Here is a 17,532-nt window from a genome sequence, read left to right on the forward strand (position 1 = left end):
ATGCCAAATTTCTCCAAAGTACTAAGAAGTAAAACAGGGCATCTGACTCTTCCCCTAGCCCTACCTATTGACTTTACCTCCTCATCTCTTTCTTCACCATTTGAAATGTTTCCATAAGTGTCCCAACATCGCATAACTAAGAGTTTCCTTAAGATTTCTGTATCAGTAACATAACTGACCATTGGGATCTCATCGATTAGCTGATATCTATTCTTCAATCTCATTTCACTCTAAGTTCATGGAGAATGATGGAGGAAATATGTCATGCCTTTTCAAGATTTTGACCTGTGGGTTATAATGTGTGTGCACGTGTGTGTATAGTCTACCTTGTACAATATTTAATTATGCACTTACTATATTCTCCTCCATCTCCTTCCAGGAGAACTTAAACATTGAAAGATGGGTAAGTTTCTCTTTCTGTCTTTTTTTCTCATTGCTCTAACACAGTGCCTACCACTTAGCATGGCATTATCACTCATCACTACCACTACTAGCACCATTACCACATATACTATCCCAAAGACCTCCTGGGGAAGAAATTACTACAAAAATACCGTCTCCATTTTATTTATTCTTTCCTTAATGCTTTAAGAGAATTGGAAAGTAATACAAAAGTAAAACTGTGTATTTAACATTACTATGATATTGAAGGAACTATGTGAAAATATTACTATGGTTCAAGTCTAATCATGTCACTCCTCTTCTCAAAACCCTTGAACAGATGCCCTTAAGGGATAAAAACCTAACTACTTTCTCAGTCATTTAATGTATTTCTTAATCTACTGTCCACAATCCTTGTCTTTTTTTATTTTTTTCAATTAACAAAAATGTATTCTCTCCTCCCATAACACTTAAAAAAAAAGAAGAAAAAAAATCCTTGCAATTAATATGCAGAGCATAGCAAAACAAATTGCTTCACTGGCCAAGTTAAAAAAATATCCTTCCTTCTGTATCCTGAATGCATCACTTCTCTGCCAGGAGGTAAATAGTGTACTTTATCATCAGTCCTCTGGAAACAGGGCACATGCCTGTTCTGGGTTATTCCAAACTGTGTGCCTTGATGAGTTTTGACTTTCAGTGAATTCAAGAAATATTTTAAAATACCTACTATGTTAAAGGCACTCTACTAGGCATAAAAGGAACAAAGTAGTTCTCACCCTTAAGGCATTGGCATTCTCTCTGGGGTATAGAACAAAAGCAGGTGCAATTCAAGAAAATTTTAGAGGAAGAGGACACTGAACGACTAGCCATTCCCGGCACTGGGCACTCCATCTGCCACTAACAGGTGTATTCACAAGCCAACAACTGTGCCTACAATAGATTCCATTCTAATCTCTCACTTTCAGAAGGCTTCTCTTCCTCCAAGGATCTATTGATGTATTGTCTCCTTACTTAATCCTTTTTTGATTCCCTAGTTGTTACTGCATTTTTCTTCTTTATCTTACAGTACTTAATTTTATACTTATTATACCCAACTTAGTAGAATGTAAGACTTAAAGACAGCAAGTCCCTTTCTGTCTTTTTATCATTAGGTCTCAGTCTAGGGCCTACACCACATATTAGGGCAAGGAAGTGAAGGGAAATATAGTACAAATATCTACCTTCACCACTATTACCACACATGCTATCCCTGTTTCTTCTGGCAGAATTATCCAACTATCTAGAATCCAGAGAGCTTTTGGGAATGATCATTCATTGAAGGTACCAAAAATGTGAAAAGAACAGTAAAAAACAAACAGAAAACCTTCATCTATACATGTCTTATTAGTCTGTACTTTGAAAAACAGGTAAATGGCTTGATTATCTCTGTGCACTGATTACGAAGGGTAAAGATCACATTTCTCATTTATTATTCAAGTATGCAAAACTATGCTTATCAAGAAGACTTACTCAGTCAAGTGGTTAGATGCATAAACCACTTTTAAAATATTGTAGTTTTTTGCTTCATTGGAGTCTGGGAAGTTTGGTGACTCTTTTTCACGTTATTTGGTGAAACACCATAAAGAAGGGGGACATCCTTAGGGTCTCCTCTCCCCTCTTCTATCTTTGTCCTTTGTTTCCAGGCAAGCGGGAGCCATAAGAATTTGGTCAGGGTATAATAGCAAATCCCCAGGAGCCAATTTTGAGACTCCAGCTCACTACAAAGACACATTGAGTAGTGACCAATAGATGGAATCAATGCTACTTAGAATCTGAGTTAATTCTGAGCCTACTACCCCACAGACCAAGTTCATACAAGTGAGAGTACAACCCAGAGATATGGACATAAATCTTTGTACATGTATTTGCTCACAGTACATCTCTGAAGTAAATAATAGCAAAGATAAATAATTAAATTATTGCTTCTGCAGCAGCATCACAGACTGTTGAACATCACCTAGTCAAATCTAGTACTTGACCAAGGATCCCATCTAAAATGTGGTGCTGGAGTTAGGAAAACCTGTGTATAAATTTAGTGTCAAATATTTCATAGCTGTGTGAACTTGGGCAAATCACTTCTCTTTGCTTGCCTCAATTTCCACATCTATAAAATGAGGCACTTACTTTCTAGGGTTGTTGTGAGGATAAAATGATGTAATATTTGTAAAGCACTCTGCAAATTATTATTAATAACGTCATACCCAAAGTGATCATTTAGCTTTCACTTAAATACCTCTAATTGAAAGAGAACTTATCTCCCAAAACAGCACATTCCATTTTGGGAAATAATTATGTCCCCCTCCCCCCCATCTCCTTATATTAGGCTTCATTCAATTTGCCTCTACAACTTGTACCTTTTGTTTTTTTCTGCCCTCTGGAACCTAGGAAAACATATCTAATCCCTCTTCTGCTTGACAGCCTTACAAATACTCAGAGACAATTTATTCTGTTGCAAAAAGCCTTTCTAAAGTTACGTGAAAAATTATTTCTGAACAGATCATTTGTTTTCTTTCAAACACTTACAAGCCCAACTTTGTGGAAGGCTGATTTCCTTCAGACATTTATGGCGAGAACTCAGCATAAACCTGACAGTTCTATAACATAGTAACACTTGTTCAGTTGTTTCATTCTTGTCTAACTCTTCATGACCCCTTTTGGGGTTTTCTTGGCAAAGATAATGGAGTGATTTGCCGTTTGCTTCTCCAGATGATTTTACAGATGAGGAAACTGAAGCAAACAAGGTTAAAGGACTTGCCCAGGGTCGCACTGGGAGTAAGAGTCTAAGGGCAGATTTGAGCTCAGGTCTTCATGACTCCAGGACGAGTGCTCTAGCAACTGTGCCATCTAGTTTCTCCATGATAGCATTATTGATCTCACAGAGCTCATGAGAGCATAGTTACATATTTTTAATGCCATTGTTTTCAAGCTTAATGAAAAAGCTACAAAACATTACCCAACTGTGTTCCATTCTGGATAGCAGAGCAAGGTTTCATCCCTTCTGCAAGAAGGGAAAAAGATAGAACATGCTACTGCTTTCATATAAGCTGACTCAACTATACTGGAGTTGTCTTCAATTTCTTTACTCAACCTTCCTAACTGGAGAACCATCTGAGTTGGCCTTATTACACATCTAAAAACACTAACTTTGCAGTTTCAATTAATCAGTTTTCTGTCTTGTAAGCAGGCCACTAAAGTTCTAGGCAGCATAGTTATTTACTTATATGTACTGTTTTCTGCTACAATAGTCTCAAAAGTCGGGAGACTTGTATTGACTGGACAGGCTACAGAAAGGAAAACATGCCTAAGTATTAGTAATTCTTAGAAATGGCTTTTTGTGAACAGCTGTTGTCAAGTTTTGATCAATTAAACTATAGTTAAAGCCACTTTATTGAAGACTTAGAAGTAGCACCTCAGGACATTTGATACCTACTTATTCCGCAATCTTGAGGGCCTAGAAAGGTCATTTTAACCATTTTACTGATTGAGGGCAACAAGGCATTTTTAACAAGACTCTTCTTGAAATTCTGGAAATAAGGCAGTGCCACAGCTCGCCTCGTTAAGAGATCTGAGAATTTTATTGGCCTCCCAGTAAAATTGTTCCTAATAGATAAATTAAATCCATCTTTGCACAATTTAAGGCTATTCTTTCTTTTTTGATCTCAGTGGAAAATACACACATACCTGTCACCCCCATTTTTTTTAACCACACATTGCCTGGGCATATCAACACATTAATATCACCCTCAGTATTCTAATCTTCAGATAAAATAACACCAATTCCTTTTCCCTCTTTTGTCTTCACATTGCTGTTATTCAAAATAACTTGTTTCTCTCTGCTAGACACTTTTTTCAAGTTTCCTCTTCTTCTTCTGTTTTTTTTTTTTATTTTTATATATTTGGGTCCTCAAAAATCCTCCTGTGTAGCATGGGCTACTACTGTACTCATTTTTTTAAAAGCTGAGAATTAGAACAGATGGTTAGTTTCCGTAATACAAGAAAGAAAATGTTTGGCAGCAGATATAGTTTTTAAAAACCTAGTAAACCAGTAGCTGAGATTTAATACCAGGTTTCCAAAATACTTTACAAACAAAAGGATTTCCATCATCCATTATTTATTCCTCAAATTGATAATAATGTCTGCAATTCTTTTATCGCCTAACTCAGTTCTTTTTAAACTTCAATTTACAGTACACATACCTAGTCTAAAATCAAAACAAAAGAAAGGAAAAAAAACCCGGTGAGGAGAAGCATTTCAAAGCAAGAGGAAGACAGGCCAGCTGAGAAAGGCATTTGCTGTTTTTACCTGACATCGGTACATGTGATACAGCTGATACTGCGACCGTTTGTTGTAATCAGGTTCAGAGCCACTGATGTCTCATTGGCAGAGGTTGGGTGTGCACCACATTTAAAGTAGAACTCCTGGAACATTGAAAGAAAGATAAAGTAAGATCACATTCCTGAACCCATGTCCTCTATTTATCTTACTCTGAGCAACATTTAGACAGGAAACAAATCGCTACTAGTAGCAGGAAAAGAAATAAGCCATTAGGAGTGAGTCCTGAATGGATTAAGAATAGTTATCAAAATCATCTGAGTGGGCACAAATTGCTTTTGTGACAGAATGCTAGAAGCGTCCTCAAAGAAGGCTATACATGCCTTTGTGGATGGTGACTTCTATCCTCCCTGATTTCTCGTACTTCCTTCCTTCCTTTCTCTTTCTCTCTCTCCCCTCCCCTTCTTTATGTTGTAGATGTCAGAATTTAACTGTGTAATTTAAATGCTTTCACTACCCTATGTGGGTCTAGGAGGAAGGTCCTCCTCTTCCTCCTCCTGACCTCCTGAAGATTTCCTGTCCCACTCCCACTTAATCTCTGGGGCCTCAGTTCCTTTATCTGAAAAAAAAAGTGGGGATAGTTGGCGGGGGGCAGAGCTGGACTACATGGTCTTTGAGATCCCTTTCAGCTATATCTTATATAGAGAATCCAGTTGCATTTCACTCACATATTTATCCATAGATTATAGGTCCTTATATGGGATATACTGGAGAAATAACCAATACTTATAACACTGCTTCCATGTCAAAATGGATTCCATTTTATACTGAAAGCCACAACTGAAGCAGACTAGTCAGATGGTTCAGCAGCAGATTTAGAATAAAATTAAACACCATAATTAATTTTAATAATTTTCTTTTAACAAAAGAAAGTTTATTCAACAATGGAATGGGAAGGATAATTTCCAAAGATTCAGCACCAATTCATAATGGTATTATTTCATATTTTACTCATCTCTGCATTTGCCATGAGGGTACACTTAGTCAGGAGGGGATATTAACTTCTAGTCTGTCAAGCCTGAGGAGCACTCTTGTTCTCAGCCTTTATGCCTTAGGTGACCAGTAAACCATGTTAACAGTTTGAGCATTAGTCCCCTGGCCCAATTAGGCATAGAAGATGGTTTCATTATCTTTTTTAGGGGAAAACAGTCGCTTATGTAGCAGAGATCTTTGCACATTACATTCATGTGGACTGTAGGCTATGATTTAGCTCATTCTCTTAATTAATGGCCTTAATAGGGAGAAAATAAAAAAGTTCTTAAGTCTATTCTCCTTTCAAATCAGTTAAAAAACCCAGCAAAACATCTTCCAAGTCCTCCCATGTCCAGATATAAGACTCTGAGACACTGTGGTCTGACATAATAAAATGACTATTATGTGAAAACAAAAAGCATCTGTTATACTTTTGAAAGTTAAGTTCACAAATCCCTTTACAATGTCAGAGGGCAGAGAAAGAAAAACTGCACAATAAACATCCTTTGAACAGAAATGTGCATAAGTGCCCATTCTCTGAAAACTTTCATAATCAAAGCTAGGGAAGTGTTAGAAAAGGTACTGTGGAGAGAATGAGAAAAGAAATCTAACAGATCATCTGATGAGAATGGGAGACTAAGAGATGAAGAACCTAAACTGTACATCAGGATACCTGGGGTATTAAGAGAAACAAAGGAAGGCCTCCAAATAGTTGGGAGTATTGTTTATGGGAGAATTATGGAAAACATCGATAAGAAAGTGAAGAGGGGTTACAATCTCCACTCCAGGAGAGCTTCTGCACACTCATAATATACTGAATTCACATGGAGCAAGGTGGAATGGACCTATAATGGCCATTTCACAGAGTATGCTCAATCACCACTCCTGGTTCCTGTACAAAGTGGGAGCCTTGGGGCCTGGTTCTAACTATGTATAGAAACTGATAAAAACTCATTGCACTCAAGTCTGGAACAAGTTCCCTTAAGGAGAACCTTATGGCTACCAACCACAGACAAACACAGTAAACAAAAGATACACCAAACCTTTAACGGTGCCTTGGTCCTTCCCACCTCCTCTCCTCCCCCCATGACAACAATGGCAAGGAGACAGGATGCTACATCAAATTTTTTTTTAAAGAGAGAAACAACATTTAGTTTTGTTCTCTTGCTTTGATAATCAAGGTGGCATCAAAGAATTCATTGACTTCTAGTATGGCGTGGGAAGGGACCTGGAGTCCCAACTGAAGGCTCTCTTTTTCTTTAGATGACAAAGCACTCTGCCCCCCTGCCAATGGAGCAAGTGGGAAGATAAAAGGACCTCCTCAGGGTTTGTCTTGTCCAAAATCCAAAGCCTTCAGTCACTGGACTGAAGCTGACCTCAAATCTTCAGTTGACCAGAACCAGGAATGAAACTCTGGGCCCTTATAGGCCAATCCAACCTCACTATAAACTAAAGTACCAATCGGAGCTATCTAATAAATGTTTAGGCTACAAAACATAGTCACAAATTTTCCATTGCATTTCAGGCTCCACATTTTTAGAACAGGATTTCTTAACCTTTCTTGTGACATGGACCCAGTAATATGCTAGAAAATATTTAATAACTAGCAGGCAGTAGGAGGTAGGGGAGGGAAATGTACACAAGATACATTTTTTAAAGTTCCATCTGTATTATCAGAGTTCTTACAATTTTCTTTCTTAAGTTAAACAATCAACAAAAGAATAAATCAAACCTTTATTCATAATGTTTGCCCATTTCTGAGGTATAAATGCGCATACTAAAATTTAGCACTGAACCTCTATATAAGCTAACCTCAGCACATCTCTGCATAGCACCTCTTCAGCACTTCAGAGAAACCCTTCAACCACTTTTCAAAATAATTTTACTAAACAATCGAAGGATTTCCTGAAATTTAGTTAGAAGTTGGTGAAACTAGATTTTGTTTCTTTTCCATCCAAGTTCACAGAGCCCTCCTAAAAGTAAAACCACACTTCTAGAACAAAAGGGAAAGAATGGCTTTGCTTGCTACAATAATGGAACAAGTTGCTTCATGTTCTGGAGGCAATCTTACAGTTACTTGTTTTCACTATCAATAGTCTTTCTTTACCACTTATTGTGTGGGTTTGTGGGATAGTGGAGAAAGGATACAGAGACACATTACTAACACAAAGCAATGAGAATAGGTAGGCTTTACCATGGAGGACATAGTAGCAGCTAGGCAGGGTCCTGGTTTCTCCATGTGAGGAATGGAACTGAGAGAGACACTCCAGGCAGTCAAGCACATACATTTATAAAGGCTCTCACCTGGACTGCCAACTGGCCTAACCAACAAGAACAGGGATTGAACTAAGCGCAGGCCCAGCTAGTGTTCCACTGAGGTCACCTGCTGCTTTTAAGTACTGAGCACAGTCTGCCTGCAACCCTGCCTGTGCACCTTGGAAAGTCTAATGATCTATTCACCTACTCATAAGGTTTTGAAGGTCTGTAAATCATTCTACTCTCATAAGTGATATTAAGAAATTTCATCCATTGTCAATAGCGTCTGACCAAATTCATCCTGTAATTTGTAATAAAAAATAACTTCCCACAACACTTCCAAAGATCTTGTCATTCCACTGTTGGGGGTATGCCCCCTCTCTGACAGAGGCTACAACCTTTCTGTGGCCTCATAAAGTCATCTGGTTTTGTTTTTTCCCCCCACTCGCCTAGTAACAAACAAGTGAGATATTTGATCACCTAGTGCTTAATGTTCTGGTAGTTTAACTCTCCAGATTTAGGAGGATAGATAGAAGTTGGCTGAGCCACACACAAAGTGTACCCTACCTGGAAGAACCTTCCAAGGGCTTTTCTGCCATTGGCACTGCCTTTGAGACATGAAAGCCACTTCCACTACAATGAGGCTTCAGATTTTAGGATCTAGAGATAGAATAGATTCTGAAAATACTTTTTTTCCAAATCTTGCTGCTCAATCCCTCTCTGCTCACTCTCTGTCTTTCTCTCTATCTCTCTCACTCCTTTCCTTTGTTTCTGTCTCTCCCCTAGTTCGTCATGATTTGGACTCATGTTTTATGACTCCAAATCTAGTGCTCTTTCTATTACAAGAGGAGATTAAAATATTCAAGGAAGCATTGACCTTTTAAAATGCTTTATTTCTTTACTCATTAAAAAAAATACTGTCTGCTAAAAGAATAAAATATTATCTTACATGTGCTACAGCTATTTGTCCTTCCTTAAATACAACAAACAAGCTTGTGTGAAAAAGGATTTAATTGGATTCTTAGCAGATCATAATAATTAGTTATTTCAGGATATGAGCTCCCCTTAATCTTTGGGATTGAGAGAAAGACATTTTCTTTTGGTTTTCATTACGGTAAAGACTTTCATCCCTAATCTGGTCAGTTGGTCAGTATAGCACTAGGAAGTGTCACCTCAAATAATGCTTAAACCAGTATATTGTGTTGTTTTTTTCATTGACACATTACTCTCAATTTTTATGTTCTGATGTGCATTCGAATAATATGAAACCAAGTTTCTGTGGAGCAAAAAACTACTTTTCCTTCTTTCTGGATAATAAAGTTCTTGCTAGTAAACTAAAACAAATCAGTTTAGTCCAACAAACAATTCTGATGTTAATCTGGGGGCCTCGCCTCCCTCCACTTTCTAACCTCATCTCCTGCAAGTTTTACAATTCTCCTCATCCCTCTTGAAAAAAAGGCCTTATTTCTTGTTCAAGTAAAGAATTTTTTTCCTTTATTGTAGTTAGCCCTATTGTGAACATGACACTCTTGGAGAGAAACAAAACAAAGTCATACAAAGTCTAGTGTTATTTTTGTTCACCTGGTTTACATTTTCTTTTTTTCTCATAAGATTTGTGAAAAAAGAAAATGATGTAGTGTTTATAAATTAATGGACTCATATGAACGCAGAGGTCATAGGATCTTTCAATTTATATGAGCTTGTGCAGAGTTCTAGAAGTGAAAGATATGTGAGAGGTCATCTAGTCTAATATTCTAATGAATTAAGAGATTTTCCTAGTCATAGCTACAATCCCTGGAACACTGCTAAGGTCTCTCAGCTACAAATCACTCATCATGCTGAGATGGTGTGTTTTTGATTCATCTCTGCATTTTATCTGTTATTCCAGGATATAAAAATAAATCTATAACAAAGAAAGGACAGTGTGGGAGTGCCTTGAAACCATTATAAATACAAATCAAGCTCCAGTAAGACTGAACCTAACTTAGTTCTTAATGGTTTATAGCAAGGAGAAGCAACAACTGCTCAGTCAGTAGCAGTCAATAAATAGTATTAATGCTCTAAGTGCATGAGTAAAGATTGTAAAAAATAAGAATAGAGTAAAATTCCAGAAACAAAAAGATAGCATTTGTGGCATGCTAGTTTGGAATCATGTCCTCTCTAATTTTTGAGTTACAGACATCTGTACTTGTAGAAGTCAATTGCTAAAAACCAATAAATCGCCAATAAGAAGGAAACTAAAATTACTTTAACATATACATGTAGAACACATATAAAAAGTCAGATATTAAACAGTAAAAAATAAAGGGAAAATGTAGAAAGGATTACAATATTCCAAAGATTAGATTCATGATTGCCTCTATTGTACCTAACTCAGATTCTCAAGTATATACAATTGGCATCGATGTTTAGAAGAAGCTAGGGTTCTATTTAGACTCTTCTGGGTTTTTTGTGTTATTTACATTATTTCCTTTTCCTAGTTAATTTGTTAAATGTTATTCCAGTGGGCTGAAAATGTTAATGTTGCTATTACAAGCACTGAAATATATTCCTACACAGTGATTTCTGAAATGAGAAATTTGAGCTAACTACGTTTTGCCCATTTTAACAGGTTCACATTCCCCCTTAAAATCAGTGGGGAGAGAAATAGCAGGTTATGTGTGTGAGCTACAAAATAATTTTAATGATAATATTTTAGATTTTGTGAACTGAAGATTGTTTCAGATAATTTTATAGATTTTTTCAGTTCACTACTATTAGGTCTACATAAAAAGAAAGTCTATATATTATTATAGATTATGTTAGAATAAAAATAGGCAAAAAAATAGCTGTTTGTCCAAGGATTTGTATACAAGTATTAGCCCAGAGGAAATGTTTATAGATAAGTTATAAAATCTACTAGAAACAAAAGTTGTTTATAATGAGCTTGATGAAAAAGACTAAATCACACTGCTCTAAGGTTTTCTTTTGGAGTGGTTACTCCTTAACTACACAGTGTGACATCTGACAATATCTGCAAAGACACAGAAAACTGAAGGGAAGCATACATTAGATAATCTCATTTACCTCACTTCTTAAAGCTAAATAGATTGATGAGTGGAGGAAGAGGAGGGAAAGGGAAAGAGGAAAAGGTGGGGGAAGGGAAACAAAGACAAGGGGAAGGAGAATAGGAAGGGAAATGAGAAGGGGAAGAAAAGAAAAGGAGAGGAAGAAGGATAACAGGAAACGGGGAAAGGGAAGTGTCCTTATATTTATACTAGAAGGGAAGAGAAGAGTTCTTACAATATACTAAAATTTGTAATTAGTCATAAAGAGGGCCTTTAATAGGCTGTTTTTGTTAGAGTTCTTAGTGTGTGAGAAGTAAAAAGTCAAAGTGAATGATTGTAAAAAAGTAAACAATAAAACACCCAAAAATAGTCTTATGAAGAAACCTATGTAAGCAGAGAAGTTGAATTCAGAGTAACTCTCCTTTGAAAACAAAAAGCACACAGAGACTGACATGAATGAAGGATTTCCATTGTTTTCTTTCCTTGAAAGAAAACTCCATATCTGCACTTATTAGGAAGGCAATCAAAAGACGTGAGGGTTCTTTTTGACATTTAAGCAACAGGTGTTTATTCAAAAAGGTAAGCTTACTTACTCATGAGACTTGATTTTTCAATCTGGGAAAGCTCCTAAAATGAACATATTTTGACCATCATGGTATGTACATGCACAGATGGAAATTTCTAAAAAATCACATTATCTTGTCATGATAGATAGTTTGTTGCTAAGAAATTTTGATTGCCTACAAGAGTAGGTAGTATATGGAAAAATTTGAGACTAAAGAGGTACTGTAGTAGTCCCTAATTATGTGAATAAACATGTTCTTTATTGAAGTTTTAAGTAATTACATGGATTTTTATTAAAATTTGTCAAGTTAAAAGCATTTATTTATAGTAAATAAAACTGAAATTTTATATGTATGTCTAAGGCACTGTTCTTGTTCTCAGTTTTATAGATTTGAGATTTTTATAATTTTGGAAAGTATAACTTGCAGTTTATCACGATTTTTTAAGGAAATATAGATTGCCAGGGGGGTGGAGCCAAGATGGTGGAGTAGAAAGACCCATATACTCTAGCACTTCCCTCACAGCCCACAAAATACTTATAAAAATGACTCTCAACAAAGTCTAGAGCAGCAGAAGCCACAAAACAACAGTGCAAAAGAGGTTTCCAGCCAAAGGTAACCCAAAAAACTGACAGGAAAGGTCTATCTCACAGGATGCTGAGCAGAGCAGAGCACAGCCCTGGCCACACAGCACTGGGAGGAACAGGATCTGAACAGACATCTGGGAAGAGTTCCTAGCAGGGAATGTCCCAAATATCTCAACCAACAAACAAAGCTCCAAAGGTCAGTGGAGGAGGGCTTCCCCAGCTGAGTGAGGGGGAAGGGGTTTCTCCAGCAATAGCCCCAGGAAATGGCCCAGCAGCAGCAGACTGTAGGCAGCTACAGAGGTGGGGAAGCAACCTGGGTCCATTGTTCAGGCAGCTCAGCTTAAAGCCTCTGGCAGTAGGGAGGGGCTGATCTAAACCCCAGCCCTGAGTGACAGCCCCTCCCCCACCCAAAGCCCAGGGGAATTGAGCAGCTGAGTCAAATCTCTTGACAAAGGTTCAGAAGTCAAGTAATTGGCTGGGAAAATGCCCCCAAAAAGGAAAAAAAATAAGACCATAGAAGGTTACTTTCTGGGTGAACAGGTGTCTCCTCCCATCCTTTCAGATGAGGAAGAGCAAGGCTTACTGTCACAGGAAGTTAAGACTCCTGCCTCCAGGCCTCCCAAAATGAACTTAAATGGGGCTCAGGTAATAGAAGAGCTTGAAAAGCGAGTTAGCAGCTTGCTAAAGGAGAACCAAAAAAAATGTTAAGGAAAATTATACCTTTCAAAAGAGGCTAATTCAATTGGAAAAAGAGGTCCAAAAAGTCAATGAGGAGAAGGAGGCACTAAAAAGCAGAATTAGCCAAATGGAGGAGAAGGTTCAAAAGCTCACTGAACAAAATAGTTCTCTGAAAGACAGAATTGAGTTCAGGGAAATAAAGGACTATGAGATAAACCAAGTAGTTGGAAAACAAAACCAAAAGTCTGAAAAAATAGAAGATAATGTGAAACATCTCATTGGAAAAACAACTGACCTGGAAAATAGATTCAGGAGAGACAATTTAAAAATTATGGGACTACCTGAAAGCCATGATCAAAAAATAGCCTACATGTTATCTTCCATGAAATTATCAAGGAAAACTGTCCTGATATTCTAGAACCAGAGGGCAAAATAAATATTGAAAAAATCCATTGATCACCTCTTGAAAGAGACCCAAAAAGAGAAACTCCTAGGAATATTGTGGCCAAATTTCAGAGTTCCAAGGTCAAGGAGAAAATACTGCAAGCAGCTAGAAAGAAACAATTCAAGTATTGTGGAAATACAATCAGGATAACACAGGATCTGGCAGCTTCAACATTAAGGGATCAAAGGGCTTGGAATAGGATATTCCAGAATTCAAAGGAACTGGGATTAAAACCAAGAATCATCTACCCATATACCCTTGAGTATAATACTTCAAGAGAATAAATGGCCATTCAATGATATACAGGACTTTCAAGCATTCATGTTGAAAAGACCAGAACTGTATAGAAAATTTCACTTTCAAACACAAGAATCAAGAGAAGCTTGAAAAGGTAAACAGGAAATAGAAATCATAAAAGACTTTCTAAAGCTGAACTGTTTACATTCCTCCATGGAAAGAAAATATTTATAACTCTCAAGATTTTTCTCAGTATTTGGGTAGGTGGAGGGATTGTACATACACACACTCATACACAAACACATACATATATAGACAGATAGTACAGGCTGTGTTGAATCAGAAGAGATGATATCTACAAAAAAAGATATAAAATAAAAATTAAGGGATGAGGGAGGAAAATACTGGGAGGAGAAAGGAGAAATGGAATGGGGCAGGCTATAATTCATAAAAGAGATAAAGGAAAATTTTGTTCAATGGAGGAGAAAAGGGAGAAGGGGAGAGGGGAAAAGTGAAACTACTCTCTCCACATATGGCTTAAGGAGGGAATAACATGATCACTAAACTTGGTATGGAAATCTATCTTATACTACAGGAAAGTAGGGGAGGAGGCGACAAGTAGGGTGAGGGGAATGATAGAAGGGAGGGCAAATGGGAGAAGGGAGTAACTAGAAATAAACACTTTTGGGAAGGGACAAGGTCAAATGAGGGAATAAAAAAAATAAGGTGGGATAGAGTAGGATACAGGACAATTTAGCTAGTATTACAGAACATCTTTTGCAAAACAACACATATATAGTCTGTATTGAATTGTTTACCTTCTCAGTGGGGATGGGTAGGGAGGGAGGGAGGGAAACATGGTGGAATTCAAAGTATTAGAAACAAATGTTGAGAATTATTATTGCATATAACTGGAAAATAAGAAACACAGGTAATGGAGTATAGAAATTTATTTTGCCCTACAAGAAAAGAGAGAAGATGGGGATAAGGGAAGGAAGTGATGGAAGGGAGGGTACACTGAGGGAAGGGGTAATCAGAATGCAAGATATTTTGGGGTGGGGGAGGGGAGAGATGGGGAGAAAAATTGGACATGTTACAAAGTGATGTAAAAGCAATTAGTATTAAAACAATTGACTGAATTAATTACTGACACTAAATCAGAGACATCTTGAGTTTGGGGAAATGAATTTTAGTCTAAATCTCCTAGAGGCAGGTAACTTTGGGTAAAATTTGTCATTGATGGAAAAGTTAAGGTTTTAATGGTAAATTTGATTTCATGATTGTTATTTAAGCAGGAACTAGAACAGGTATAGAAAGGCACGTAAGTCAATTAAGACTTGCCTCGAAAGATGTTCCTTAGCCAATGTAAAATTATAGTCATATCTGAAACCTGGTTATTGGAACTTTCTATTTTAATATTCTATGGAACTATTAACTGACTGTTTTTCTAACTCTAACTCCAGGTTTAGATAGTCAGAGCCTCCAATCCATGACGCCAGTAAGCCTGTGAGATGCTGGTATGAACTGCAAAAGGTGATCTCATGGGAAGGGTGGGAGAGTATCTGTTCAGCCTGGGCTGAGGTAGGATTCTCCTGACTCAATTTCCCCACTGACATCTGGCAGACTTTAAGCCTCCCTGAATGCAAGTTGACAACCTATTCCTGCCTGGAACTGACATGAAGTTGGGGGGATATTGTTTCCCTGCAGTGTCACTAGGGGCAATTTCTTACAGTCAAAAGGTTTGTAATCTTAATACCAGATCTATTAAATTATAGATTGTTGGTAGGGGAACATTCGAGGTAAAGTCTAAAATTAAGCTATCAGTCTTAGGACTTAAGACCTACAACAATAAGTTAGGGTGCTTTAATTCTTAGTAATAGTGTGGAGACAATTAGGTAAAGGGCTTATGAAGTTAGCATACACAGTTATTATTTGTGTCTCAGTTGGTTAATGTTAAAAAAATATCCGTTTGTGGTCTATATTGTATGTAAATGCTTTAAAAGAAATATCACCTGACCAAAAGTTGGAATTGTGTTATGTGATATGAACTGTGTCAAAAATGAAAAAAAAAGAAGAAAATGAAAATAAAAATAAAAAAATTAAAATAAATAAGCCAAAGGAAATATAAATGGCCAGTCACTTAATCTTTCTAAGCCTGTTTCCTTATCTGCAAAGTGGGGATAATAACAGAACCTACCTCCCATGGTGTTGTGAGGATCAAATGAGATAATATTTGTAAAGCCTTTTGCAAACCTTAAAGTGCTAAAGAAATGAAAGAGATTATTGTTGTGATGCTGCTGCTGCTGCTGTTGAAAAGTTAATAACCACAATGTCTTACATTGTGGGGTCTTCTTAACCCACAGTTATTATAAGCTTTACATTCTCACTCTCTCTCTCTCTCTCTCTCTCTCTCTCTCTCTCTCTTTCTCTCTCTCTCTCTCTTTCTCTCTCTCTCTCTCTATATATATATGTGTGTGTGTGTGTGTGTATGTGTGTGTGTGTATGTGTGTGTGTGTATGTATGTATAGATAGATAGGGAGAAAGATTGATGTCTATATCTATCTCTCTATCATTTCTCTCTCTCTCTCCCATACACACAGAGAGAAAATCCAGATTTCTGAAAGTATATGCCAAAAAGTGATTAAATAAAATATAAAAGAGAGTACTTTCTACATCAAATAGCTTTATTATCTAAAATATACACTACATTTTTTTCTTTGTGCCTTTGATTAGTGTCCTCCCCATTCCTGAAATACCTTCCTTCTTTCCTTTCATCTTTTGAATCCATACGCATATTTTAAAGCTCAAATACTACTTGTCTATAAAGCTTTTCCTGATACCTCTGCGGAGTAATGAACTTTCTCCATAGAATTTCTATCAGTTCTTGTTTTATATCTTTTTCTATAATGAATCTATCATCTAATCTTGGGTATTATATCTACTTATCTTCTTGTCCTTTCCCCCTTATTCTCCCTAGTTTGTAACCTCCAAGTATCCCTTCTCTGAGCTACTTAACTCTCCAAGGGCTCCACAGTGCTATATACGTAGTGGGTATTTGAAAATTTTGTCAAATTTTGTGGTATTTATTGTAAACTTAAGGGCTATACAAAGTAAGGGGTTATTACGATAAGAGTGGAAAAGTCATCCATATGTTATTGAATTATAGGAAAGATTTATGCTCATTGTCTTGCTATTACAGGTCTATGTAGGTCATCAAAGCCCATCACCCTGGGAACCTATGTCTTAGGACAAAGGTCTAGCCAACTCTGAACAGGCATATGGCCATTTTGCACAGATGGGCTCATGTGTTACTAGCCAAGAAATGATTTACTCAATGTGCACCAGGTGTTGGTAATGAGAGTAGTGTTCTCTGCCAAAAATATTGATAGAGTTGTCTAAGTGTAGGTCACATGTATTTGTTTGAGGAATGGCATATAATTTCAGTTTTCTAGGCTTTAAATTTATTGACTTTCAATAAATAAATATGGCTTACCTGACTCTGGTATCTATATGAATCTATAGTGCCCAATGACTGCTATAGCTGATCACTCTGTTCAGTCCATGGGTTGACATTGTTGGTTTGAAATTTACCTTTGGGATGGTTTTGGAACCATTGCTCCTTGAAATAGGCTGTCTACTTACTTAATGAGCAAGATTCTTTCCACATTTCATGCTGGTTGTGTGGGAACTAACTTACAAAGCTTACTCCTGAAAGTTTATTGTTAAATTTTTAATGTGAGCATTTATGCCTCAGAAATCAATAAACCCTACAAACCAGGGCTTGACTTATTGTTTTGTTGGTTGTCTAGACTTAAGAAAGAGATGGAGAAAATATTAATAATCCAGATTAAATTTTAAAGTGTTGTGGCTTTTGAAGAGCAGATTGTTAAGCACTGACTAGCACACCTCTGCCCAAGATCCACTGAATCATGCAAAATTCACAGTTCATAAGACCATAAATTTAGAGCTGAAGGAAATCACTGAGGCAATTTTA

General features: G+C 36.9%; 1 protein-coding gene across 2 annotated transcripts in view; it reads right to left on the minus strand.

The window, feature by feature from the left end:
* Window positions 1–17,532, minus strand: part of PRKN (parkin RBR E3 ubiquitin protein ligase) — a 1,884,374-nt gene that overhangs the window by 860,982 nt on the left and 1,005,860 nt on the right. For both annotated transcript variants that reach the window (XM_072637710.1, XM_072637711.1), the window contains one exon: window positions 4,724–4,839. In XM_072637710.1, the coding sequence (XP_072493811.1) occupies window positions 4,724–4,839 (116 nt within the window). The remainder of the gene's footprint in view (window positions 1–4,723; window positions 4,840–17,532) is intronic.

This window comes from Notamacropus eugenii, chromosome 2, assembly GCF_028372415.1.
Source record: "Notamacropus eugenii isolate mMacEug1 chromosome 2, mMacEug1.pri_v2, whole genome shotgun sequence".
NCBI lineage: Eukaryota > Metazoa > Chordata > Mammalia > Diprotodontia > Macropodidae > Notamacropus > Notamacropus eugenii.